The following is a 12,664-nucleotide window of genomic DNA, read 5'->3' on the forward strand; positions in this document are numbered from 1 at the left end:
AAGAGGTCAACGTGTAAAGCAAACAAGGACTTTCTCAGCTGGGTGCTTCATCCACTCTATGCTCTCTGCGTGTCGCCTCGCAAAGACGGCAAGACATCGACTAGAAAAACAGAAAAGAAATTCCTTACATAAACACTTAAGTCAGTCAGTCAGCAGTCTCACAGCTACGACTGCACACATGTGATTTACAGTATGCGTTCAGCAGATTACACACCGACGGCCCGTTATTACACCAACCATGTGTTTATCAATCATTAGCCGAGGGAGGACGAACAGATCCGGGAACAAGAGTTTAAACAAAAACCTCTCGGATGACACACTCGCGAGTCTCGAAGAAGGAGCAACAGGATTCCACGAGCACCGCTGAGGGACTAAGTCAACAGCAGCGATGAACGGGGGTCAGCTAATAACATCGTTGGCTCTTTCAAAAGTTAAAAAATCAGTCAAGTTTGATTCCCGAGAAGAAGAATGGTTCTGGCTGCAAAGTCAGAAGAACATTTCATCATCAAAAAAAAAAAAAAAGGGGGCCCCAGTTTTTAGACCATTTATTTGAAAGACTGCATGAAGAGGAGAGCATCCATCACGAGCAGGGAGTGTTTGCTATATCGAGGGCATTTTGGCAGGAAACTCAAATCTTGCAAGTTGGAGCACGTGAATTTATCAACTGTTTTCAAAATCAAAGCGCCCTTTCAGGTACGTTGCAAACAACAATAGTCATACTTGACTGAAACCTAAAGATGTCTTAACTTTGATGGATTACGTCTCTTGAGCAAGTTTCAAGTTTCTCTTTCCATACCAGTAACTGCCTGGAGGGCAATAAAAACACACAAAAAAAAGCAGTGGACTAAAATGTGCAAAACACTGCGGTGATGCTCAATCGAGTGCGCGACCAAAATCAGTAAAAGAATGTGTGACGCTTTGTAGATTTGTGGCTTCATAACAAGAAATGCAGAACCTAAGGATCTAATCATTTTGCAACTCAACCCACACATTCACGTTTCCTGCAGCGCATTATTCAGATCAGTGACGTCTGTGTTTTCACTCGGTTTTACTGACCAAACTGAACACTTGAAACGTAGCCAGATAAAGCGCCAACATGTTATCAAAGCTCTCATTAATAATTGTGTCAATACCTTTATTCCTGATTCAAAATAAAACCAGAAGGGCATGCGAAGAGAGCAAACCTCTTGTAAAATAATTCCTTTCTGATCATTTTTTTAAAATGTATTTTTAAATCACAGAGCAGAAATGTGGACGAATCCCACTGGCTGAGTGTAAAATCCGTTCCGATGACAAGTGCTTGAGTCTGTGTGAGAGCTGCTTCACTGCAGCTTGATGCAGACATTGGAAAATAGCAAAAGGGGTGTGAGAGAAGCGAGGAGAGAGAAGGTACAACTGTACAGAAGACATCTGTGTTGAAAGCAGTCAGCAGGTCAGTGTGACAGAGGCTGAGCGACATCTCCCGAGGTGAAGCTAAGCGGCTTAGTGTGGCAGATTACATGGCTTCAGCGGAATAATCTCACAGTTTCTTTTGATACCTGTGTCAGACTTTTATGAGGCGCAAACGGGATGAGCCAATTTTGGGGAGTACCTGTGAAAAGCATAGTAGCGTTTTCAGTGTGTTTTGTGGAGGGATCCTGCACCTGCCCTGTCAGTCGTCCAAAGAATATTTAGCCTGACATTGATGAATGCGTTCACATGCAGCTGAGCGCTGCTTAACGTCTTTTGTTCAAGGCAGTGAGCTGGGGAGTGAGTGAGAGCAGAAGCAGGAGGAGAAAGGAGTTCTGGTGTCTGTTATGTTGTTGGCCCTCTGGCAGTTTCTCGACTGGCAGGGTGAAAGGAGGGGTGTGGGGGTGTGGGGTGAACAAAAAGAGAACAAAGAGGAAAAAGCTGATGCAAAAAGTAAAAGAGACGGAGTGAGAGAAAATTGATGGAAGGATAACAAATATTTGAAGATTCAAGTACACATCGAGGAGGCCGTGGCGAAAATATGTGAGGCTGCATCAAGGTTGAGAACAATCTTGCTCTTCACAGGCTACAAGGGCTCTGATGCCTTCTCGGGTTTCGGAGAGATGTGTCCCCGTTTGATGATGAACTGGCATCCTCGAGTTCGGGGCAGGGGCGTAAGGTTACCAACTACCCACAGGACACCATTACTGTCTCCAGTCAGTGCTGCGGGGCGTGGATGAAAGCACCAGGCGTAAGAACAGGGAATAGAGTGACGCTAAAACACCCATCGCCTCTGTGTGTGTGTGTGTGTGTGTGTGCGTGTGTGTGTGTAGTTAGTTTGATCTATTTATTGTGTCATGCACACGCATGGACATAAAATGCTACAAAATACTGTTAACCATTAATTTACAGTGAGATATGAATTTATACATTTTGTGTCCTTTACTTCTCTACTCGCTGAAATCTGCTGCAAAACAAGTTTCTTATAATCATCCAACCAGCAGATCCGATCAAAAGTAAGAAAGAATAGTTCGACATCATGTAAAATGAAGCTTTTAAGCAGAGAGTTAGTTGAGAAGACTGATACCACTCACGTGTGTGTAGTAAATCTGAAGCTACAGAGACGGACTTTGAAGCAAATTTAACAAAAGTGGCCAAATGGTGGAATTACAACTTCTGGTGTAATTGTGCTCTGATGCCATTGAGCCCAAACTTACTTTAGCCCACTACTTTTAACTGGACAATCCTTAACAACCAATGTCGAAAATTGAAGGATTCCACCTCATAAATAGTTGTATTAAAACATGGAAGTTCTGCTAGTTGTAAGATTGGCACTGTAGAAAGCGCCTCCGAGCATACACAAAGGGGTTTCTGCTCAATGCGCTGTACGTTGCTTTATTCTCTGAAGCGCCAGAGGGCGTGCAAACAAACAGTAAAGAATCAAAAAGACAAAAGTCTAACCAGCAAAACGCCATAAACCAACCTCCCTAATGACAAGGAGGAACTTATATTCAAAAGTCATATCTCATATTCGTGGACGACTTTATTTTCTATATGTACAAGCCCTGTGAAGAAAGAAGTCAAATATTTCGAGCATTTTAAAGAAACAAAAAGGTTGGAAACTCTTGCAAAATATTTCTTCAAAATGAAGATTTTTAAGACCCGCCGTTTCTAAAACATCTAAAAATGAATTGGCCCCTCTTTGTATAATTCTTAGAAATTGTGCTTTTATCAGTGAACTTTTATCGCGTCTGGCGGCGCGCACCAACTGACAAAAATTCAGGAGGTGCACGACCAAGCACCGCGACCCCCCCTTTGTGCACGACGTGCAGCCTGTGACGACGCGCCTTGCATCGGCTTCACTAAGCTTTACGTTATAAAGCGCTGCTGCTGCTAGCCTTATTTTAATTAAACAGATATGAGTCGGAACAATCTTCTCATGCAACTCTCCACCAACAAGCAAATATATGTATTTCTTAAAATAACCATATGAGCACAACAAACGAATCCTCGTCTGTCCTGTTCTGGAGCTGAAAACAATGCACCTGATCATCACTGTGTACAGATAGGTGTTGAAAAAGATTTCACCTCAAATGCATGCAAAATGTCCCAGTTAAAGATCTTCCTAGCGAGCTGCCATTCAGGCGTATTCACAAGTCTGTTCTAAATCCTCTCACAGTGATGTCTGCCGTTTTGGGTTTTCACATCCAATATGACCGTCGACAGACAAAACTGGTGTTATGAACTCCTGGTAATGATGGAACAGCTCTGTAACGAAACTGTGTAACAATCTACACATTCACTGAATCCCCCAATGCCAGAAGCATTCTCTCAAACAGGACACACACAAACAGAATCCCAGATAGACAGATATTCTTCTCCCGCATGCTGTCTGGTGCCAGCCTTTTTCTTTGAATGGCCTCCTACTGTGTTCTTGTTCCCTAATGAAAAGATGCCTCATTCTCCACCCCAGAATGCACTGGGAAATGTCACCTGTGGTTAATAGGCTCTCATTAACCACCTGTGGTGACCCAGCGAGACAGTAGTCTCTTTCACATGTAAATAACAACTCAAACAAGTAAACAGTGTAAACAAAATTGGGGCTTTTTTTTTAAATCTGATGTCTTTTTTTCTCTCTTCATTTTACATTGAATGAACATTAAAGTGCATTTTAAACTACATTTGATGGGAATATGTTCACCTCTCTTTGCCTCCAGACTGCTGCAGTGTCACTTGTGGATACTCGGAGTCGAGGGAGGGCAAAGTAACACAAACATTGAGCTAATTGGCCCAATTAAGTCATTATGCAACACAAGCCAGAGAGTTGACAGTTTACACCCCTCTGGCTCTCCTTACAAAGACCTGTGTCGACTTTAACTGTGAAAACTTCCCACCAGCATGTGTCTGTAGCAGAATGAGTTATGAGGCACTGCAGGTCTGTCAGTGATAAACGACTCCATCAGCAGTTTCTTTACTTCCAGAGGACGTTGTTGATGTGAGAGAGAGTGTTTGTGTTTTCACTCCTGTCCCATCCCACACAAAAAAACTTTCGTTTCTGTGGGTATTCATATTAGAACTTTATATTTATATACAAAAACTAGAACTTCACTGTTTGCAAACTTGTTGACTGATTCCGGTTTGCTCTCTTTCTAAGAACTACAGTGGACAGTATACACAAACATTTTTGTGACTTGCTCAATTTTCTGTTCTTATGAACAAAACAGTAATTCCATATAAGAAAACATATTATTCCTAGTTGTGTATGTAGGCAAGAGAGACAAGTATTTATCTATCCAAAACTATTTATTTTATAAAAAACCTTTTAGGAATCAGTTACAAGAATGTAAAAGGTGTGTGTGTGTGTGTGTGTGTGTGTGTGTGTATATATATATATATATATATATATATATATATATATATATATTATATTAACTCCCATTCCTGTGGCGAGCGGCACAGGAAGCAAGAGGAGCAGGAATCTCCCAAAAACATCAGCCTCTTGTGCAGATGTGTAAGCGGGTGTACGAGTACATGCTAGCATGCGTGTGCCTACCTCTCCTGACATGTCGGGAGCCAGAGGGATGAGGGGCCACAGGGAGGAGTAGATAATGAAAAACACCACCCACAGGCCGATGCTCCCCCAAATGGCGATGTGACTGAACTGTTGGTGAAGAATTAGAGAAAAGCAAGGAAACAAATAGTTTAGGTTCTTAACTTTCTGGAAAAGGTCATACTTTATATACATCGTACTGTCTTTTCATTGCTATTTTTACGAGTTGGGAGTAAAAGTTCACATCGAGGGTCTTCTAGCAACTTGAAGGAGTTACCATACGGCACATGTCATTTCACAAGGGTTTACAGTTACAAGCGCAGTGGGAAACAAACCATAAAGAGACTTGGAGATAAGAAAAGGATGTAAAATATGTCACAAGTATCTTTGGTCATATAAAATGCAGGAAGAGATAGCAGAACCGTAGCGAGAGAGGACAGAGCCATCAACCTACCATGGTCCAGGAAGAGGTCTCAAGGCCGGCTTTAAGACAAACTGTGATGACCACAAACTGTGGAGACATAAATCAAACTGACATTAAAACAAGTCCCTCTTCAATACCTAAAACCAGTCACAGGGAGTGCATTCAAAATATATTTTTTTGTTTTACATATTGAACAGAATACAAAAATGAAAAATATCAGCAGACAAAAGGAAAGACGGAAGAAAAGAAAGTCCATGTGATGTTTATTCACTGAAATTGGATAACACTTGGCTCAGACACCTAAACCGTTTAACACAGCAGAAACACTGGCTGTCAAGAAGATTGGTGCACTTACTGTGTAAACCATGTTGCCTAAGAGGAGATAGTCTGGAGTTCTTCCGTTGCCAAAAACTGTATCTGTGAAGGTAATCAACAACAGAGGCTGTTAAGGCCCAAGCTGTCTCTTTTCAGCCCATGGGTTTCATACACAGATCCATTAGGTGAACCAAAGAGTAAACAACCAGACGGCACAAAAGATATTACTTTTAGTACATCTCAGTGGGAACATTAGTGCAAAATGCTCTTTTAGAGACTCAGCTATAAAAGCGATATGGGAAAACCACAGTCAAACACCACTTCCATTACTGCCCTTTGAGAGAGGCTGGAATGTTAATTCTGTCTTTCGCAACTATAAGGAAAGAGTGTTTCTATAAGGAGCCATCAGGAGGACTGAAAAGTGGAATTGGTGAGCATTAATCATGGTCAGAAATTAAAGGTTCTGGCTAATTCACTGCTGAAATGGACTCGGACGAAATGTTTATTTAATCTGCCATTCAATTGGAATCCAACCTGCTGAGAGAACTTTCCTAAAACAGAAGTTAGAAGTATTTCCTAAATGAATAAAACAGGAATTAACTCCAAATTAAAACAGACAAGTTGCTTCAAACTGCTCACGTGGGTTTTGGGCTGAGGCTAAAATATCAGCAGTGTGCGACTGCTGCCAGTAAAGAAAGAAAGAGAGGCTCCCGTTCCTTTTACTTCCGGCTGGTCACATGTCTTGTGAGCGCTGAGGCTTTGCTGACAGCCTGTCAGTCAGAATGAAGGGGCTCGGTGCCTTTGTGTGGAGAGCAGGCACAAGCTTGTGTGGTCCTATGCTCTGGCCAGCAAAGACTTAAGCCACAAGATCCCCATTCTCTCTGCGCTCGCACAGAGAACCCTTGCATCTTAATGTGCACCAGCATGCACAATCTACCTTATCTGGAGAAATACATTTGTCCTGAATCAAATCAAAAATGAATTGCACGCAAAAAAGACTGATCATTGTCTATTTGGATGAAAAGCATCATTGCCTGCGCTGATCAATCACCTGGAAAGTTTGAATCCGAGTGCTGTGTTTATAACAAATGAAGTAAGTGCGAATAACTGTGCAAAAGCCTTTCAGCAGGTCATGCTGTGCTCATATGAAGTGGTACAAACATGAATGTTCGCTTGTTAGTGTGTGTCGCTCTCGCCGGAGCACACACATGTTTGTAATTCATGACTGGGCGGTTGAAGAGAGAACTAATTAAGACAAAGTATGTGCGTTTGACTGTCCTCCCTCTTGATACACCGAGTCCACCGAGGGCTGTGGTGGACTCTCTGGGAGCTACTTACCATGCTGGAAGGCTTTAAGGGGGAACCAGAAGAGGATGACGGAGTGGAAGAGGCCGTTCAGACAATGGGCCCAGAAGACCTGCAAAAAAAAGAGGGGAGAAGGATGGAGGAGGAAGAGAGGGGTGGGGGGGTCGGAGGCGGCAGGAGATTCAAAAGGAGAGAGAGGGAGACAGAGAGAGAAAAAAAGCATGAGAAAAGGGTGTGGGGAGCTCCAGCCTTCCAAGTGACCCCTGACCTGGGCCCTTTGTGCCAGCCCAGCGCTAGGCTAAGTGGCGGTTTTGTCGGGGCCTCCTTGCTGAATGGCCACCCCGCTGACAGACACGTTGTATATCCTCTGTGTGTGTTATGGGGGAGAGAGAGGCTGCTGAGTGTGTGTACGAGCAGTGAAAGGCAAGTAGACAACGTCAGTGTGCGGGTTTTAACTTTGAGTTTCTTTCATCATATTAAACAAAAATAACAAGGCACGGTGAAATATCGCTCCTCGACAATAAGAACATTAATGTGTGTGTGAGGGTTTTCTCTAATGTGAGCATTTTAACTGGTGTAGAAATAAACGACAGAAGAGTTTAAACACGCAGAAATCAATCAGCACACACACACACACACACACACACACACACACACACACACACACACACACACACACACACACACACACACACACACACACACACACACACACACACACACACACACACACACACACACACACACACACACACACACACACACACACACACACACACACACTTTTCATGGTAATTATTAAGGGCCTGGAAAATCCTGGTGTTGACCGCAATCTTTGTGTGTGTGTGTGTATGCAAGCATGCAGACTTTGGATGAGTTGTTTAAATCAATACTCCAACTCCAAAACCACCTTGTTTCAAATTTACATTATGCAACGCCAGAGCCAAACGAAACACTAATGGGCAATGTAGCATGAAACAGCCGTGAAATCTATTCTGCCAAAAAAACGCTCCACATTTGTGCCCCTTTTACCTCCCTGTGCTGACCCAGACGGCGGTGTTACTTGTGAGAGCTGAACATTTCAACAAACCCAAAGAGTAAACGGCTGCCGGAGGAAAAATAAAAACATCACATTTTAATCTTTGGCCTCTTTTCAATCATCGGTACCTGGCAGACAAGTTAAGAGGCTCGCTTTCTCAAAAGCTCTTTTCAACAACTCTGTCATTACAACATAAAACATGGCTTATTCGAGACTCATTGGACACCCTGAGAGTCAAAATGTCTTGGGATTTTGGCAGGTTTGAGTCATTTTAGAATAACTACTAGCACTGCTTTACAGCTCAGGGTGATTCCAAAATGGTGGAGGAGGAGGAGAGGAGTAAACACAGCCAGTGACACCTCCTCACCTTTCCTATCGACCAAACAAATTCCCATAGCAGCCCCCCCAGGATTACCTCACCCTCTCACTGTGTACACAAAACCCAATATACTGAGCAACCCCCACCCCTCTACCTCTGTGGTCTAACGTGGGCTAAATTATCACTAATGTTACAATCACATCAAGTTTATGCCAATTAGCCTCCCATTGAAAAGCACAGCTGTCGTCCGCCCTCCTCCACAACTTTACCATTCCCAAACACTGTGTGGGGTGCAAACAAGCCCCGGTTCCCCCTCTACAATAATGAAAGCTAATGAAATCAATAAATGTTCATTTGTCACAGTGGGATCCCTCCCTGCTCTCTTTCTTTCCCTCGTATCCCCACAAGTTTCTAGGGATCGTCTACGAATGAATGCCCGGTCTGTCCTGTAAAGATTCTGCTCTTTGTTGAAGTCTTAATTACCAAAAGAAAAAAAAAAAAGAAAAAAGCATGAATGCCAGTAATTAATATTGAGCCAAATATTTCCAGAGCTGCCACCCATTCCTGTTTCTTTTTGAACCAGTGAAGAAAGAAGAGGAATAGGAGGGAAGAAACAGGAGGAACGTGCTGTTTAAGAGGTGATAGTTGCTGGTAAATGACCGTAATGACGGCCACATGAATGGGGAGCCTGGTTTATTAGTGTCAGGTACACGTAGTAAAAAGTGAACAGGCAGCACAGTTGAAGCCACGCCTCGAGTTTCTAACACCCAGCAGTCACTCCCTTCTTTCACCTCAACACAAACAGCTTTAATTCACAAAGACAGTATCTGTTGTGTACAAAAGAGCCAGGCGTGCAGAAAGACAGGCTTTCGAGGGGCCAAATTCCTGCTGGATTTTCTCGCCTCGCCTCGGGCCAGCTGCAAGGAAAATATCTCAGGAAAAGAGTGGACAAGCCAGCAAAAACAACCTGCTGACCTGGCCGAGTCATCATTCATAGGTCTTGGAAAATGAGGCCCAAACAAAATCGAGGTTCATTTGCTTCTAACTATCAGACACATACTTTTGTGACCCATTTTTGGCAATCTTCAAAAAAAGTTCCAGCCTATAAACTACATTTTGGACATTTAAAATCAGCAGTTGCGAGGACAGATATCGCTGTGATATAACAATTTATCTTCTGACAACAAGCTCCAAGTCTTCAACTTTCTTTAAAGCTACAATGAGGACCTTTCATTTTCTGTACATGTTGGCGGTCTTAAAAGCAGAAGTGTTCTAGGCACCAGGATCCCTTAAGAAGAACCTCATTTTACTGGCCTGCGCTGAATTCAGTTAACTATCATAAAACGCATTGTAAAGAAAAACATCGGCACAGTTGAGAAGCTTGATTCAGAGACTGTTTGTCATGTTTTGCTTTGAAACATTACCAAAAAACTAAACAAATTTATAAACATTTGACTATCAAATAGTCAACTCAGTTTTAATCGACTAATAAATGACACAACTTATCGTTGCAGCTCTATCTCTCTTAGTCAGTGTGGTCCTGGATGGGTTAAACTCAATCTGACAGCTTTGCTTTAAGAACAAACAACTCCATCACTTAAACAAATTGCATAATTTTCCGCAACAAACGCCATCACACAATGACAGCACACTCTCTCCAATCCCTCCTTTCCACAACTCTTTCTGCTGCACCCCCCCCCCCCCCTCCAACCTATCTGCCCTTTGCTGCCCCTGACCGCCATGGCCAATCCGTCTTTAATCCACCTCCATGCTGCGCTAACCAGGTCACCACGCCTGTGAGGAGGGTCCGGGGCTCTGGCTCAGCATGGAGAAAGGAGGAGACGTCTTTATTACCAGCGGGGGAAAGCTAACGGACAGCCCTCACAATCAGACAGAATAGGTCAAGCCAGACCAAACCTGTCTACGACCAGAGACCCACTGACTACAGCTGCCAGGTCACTGTGACGGAAGACGCATCAGCCCTGAACAACTAATTAATTGGTTGTAATAGATGAAACATTTGACCTTTTCATTTGTGTGGTGGAGCACAAAACTGTTTCTCAATTTAAAAAGATACAATGGAAAATTACCAGATTTGTTTGGTGACATTTAATACCAGTTGAGCTCTATACAATTACCAAACGGGTGGTTAATGAGATACTCCCCTTTTAGAAGTTGAACATAAAATCATCTTTCAGAGGTGATTCAGTATCTCAGCAGTAAATTAGATGTTGGCAAAATACGAATATAGACGAATATTTGCTTACAATATTCACTAGATTTGGAAAAACTTCTTATCAATACATTTTATTGGAGCTGCAAAGAGCAGAACTGAGACCAGGAAATATTGTAAACAGGAGAGTACTCAAGAAAACACAACAAATAAAGACAAGACAACAAAAAGTAATTCAATAGTATTTAAATGTGCAAAGCAAAATGCGATCAAAACTAGGGCTACCTTTGTATTGAAGCCCATAGCATTCTGGGAGGTTTTGTAGAGTTCTGGGTATTTCAGCATATTCTCTTTCCTGCAAGAGCGCTCAAATATTCCCAGAGTGAGAGGAGGCAGAGCAGTGAAGATCTGCAAAAGAAAAACACACAGAGAAACATCAGTGGTACATTTGAGATCAAATATGAATATATAGAAGTGATTACATTACAATTCCTCTTGTCTAAAACATTGTTAAGCTTAAAAATGTAATCTTATATTTTGTTTTTTATTTATACAGTATGTGCAGAAAAATTCTCAACTCAATAGGTCCACATGCAAACTCTTTTTTAGAGCTTTGAACCACATATGACGAACCAAACATGCAATCGCTAGGCATTAAAGGAAAAACATGTATGCAACCAAAAGCCAAAATCATTTTACAAACTAATGTCTAATTGCTACTTATGCTAGGTGTCTTTCTTCATCACTGCCATCATCTCAAAATGTTGCATTTAAAAGAAGAATTTGCTTTATTTTGTTCTCCAATTTCCCCCAGTCTATATTTTCCATCACTAAAAACCATTGACCTTAAAACCCTACAGGGTTTCTTATTTTGATTTGTCATGCTTCACGTCTGTTCATATGCAAAACCCACCTCCAATAAACATCTGCGATGCTCTTGACTAAGAAGCAAGTATTTAAGCCTGGCTACAGTGTAGTTTCTTAGTGGTGCTGTAATGTTGCTCTGTATAGGAGCTGCTGGGAGAGGAGTGATGGTATTGTGTGCCTGGGGGGCTCAGTGGGTCAGTTGGTGTGAGTTCCCTGAAACCCCATCTGGAATGGGAGTCTGCAGGCCCCAGTCTGCAGGACCAGCAGGCCACAGGATATGCTCCAACGGGCTCCTTTCTTATTCCGAGCCAGGCCCAGGAAGATCTCCATTGAGGGGCGGATTCAGCCCACTGCTTCCGACAAACTCCCACTGAGCCGTAGGAATTCCCTCAGTTTTGGGATAAAGTGAAAGACTGAACTGAACTTCCCACCCCGAGATCCAGTGCTGGATCTAAGGTTTATTATGGCATTCATGCGAGAGGCAGGGCTGTGGAAATATCCTTCTCATTTGAGAGTTTGTCCCTCCAATAAATTACTTCCATTTGAGGCTGATAAAGAATGTGCAGAAAAAAATCTACTGAACACAAGTAAGTTGATTTTAATAAACAGTTTAAAGTTACGTATCAACTCTTTGTGTGCCTTGCGGCACGGCATTGAAGATCAGACTTGCAGATACACATGTTTTACTTCTACCTAATTCATGACAGATATGAAATATGAGTTCATTAGGAGTGGTCCAATTATAAAGCCCTGAGGGACCCCCCGACATCAGCAGCCTGCTCAGTTGCTGCTCCATTCCTCATATTCTTCTTATCATTCAAACGTTGCTAACGACACTCTTTGGGGCGAGCAAAGCTGTTGTTCTTTCTTATTCAGTGCATAGTTAAGAGCACAGAGGGAATATGGACTTGACAACAGGTCATAAATAATGAAGATTCTCTTAAAAGATGCCGATGACATAATTTAGGGATCAGTTTTGGGCCACCACGGCAAATCAGTTGTATGTCAGAGTGCGGCGAGGTAAAAGAGTGAAGTGGGCTCTTTAGAAAAGTAGACTTTATTAACGCTCACCACGTTGTACAAGCCGATGCACCAGCGTTCAAATAGGATTTGCCCTGAGAAGCCATTGACGAACGCAAACCAGATCTAAGGGAGACAAAAATCAAAAAGAAAGAGTTAGAGCAGGGAAAATTAGAAGAGAAAGCAATGATCAGAGATCTGGT

The 12,664-nt window shown here is 42.5% G+C and overlaps 1 protein-coding gene across 5 annotated transcripts in view; it reads right to left on the bottom strand.

Moving 5' to 3' along the window:
- The window catches only part of atp8a1 (ATPase phospholipid transporting 8A1), a 94,607-nt gene that overhangs the window by 9,372 nt on the left and 72,571 nt on the right, over window positions 1–12,664 (bottom strand). For all 5 annotated transcript variants that reach the window (XM_034543103.1, XM_034543100.1, XM_034543101.1 and 2 more), the window contains 6 exons: window positions 12,513–12,587; window positions 10,860–10,982; window positions 7,077–7,155; window positions 5,779–5,840; window positions 5,454–5,510; window positions 5,003–5,110 (listed from right to left, as the gene is read on the bottom strand). In XM_034543103.1, the coding sequence (XP_034398994.1) occupies window positions 5,003–5,110; window positions 5,454–5,510; window positions 5,779–5,840; window positions 7,077–7,155; window positions 10,860–10,982; window positions 12,513–12,587 (504 nt within the window). The remainder of the gene's footprint in view (window positions 1–5,002; window positions 5,111–5,453; window positions 5,511–5,778; window positions 5,841–7,076; window positions 7,156–10,859; window positions 10,983–12,512; window positions 12,588–12,664) is intronic.

Source organism: Cyclopterus lumpus, chromosome 10 (assembly GCF_009769545.1).
Source record: "Cyclopterus lumpus isolate fCycLum1 chromosome 10, fCycLum1.pri, whole genome shotgun sequence".
In the NCBI taxonomy this organism is placed as follows: Eukaryota; Metazoa; Chordata; class Actinopteri; order Perciformes; family Cyclopteridae; genus Cyclopterus; species Cyclopterus lumpus.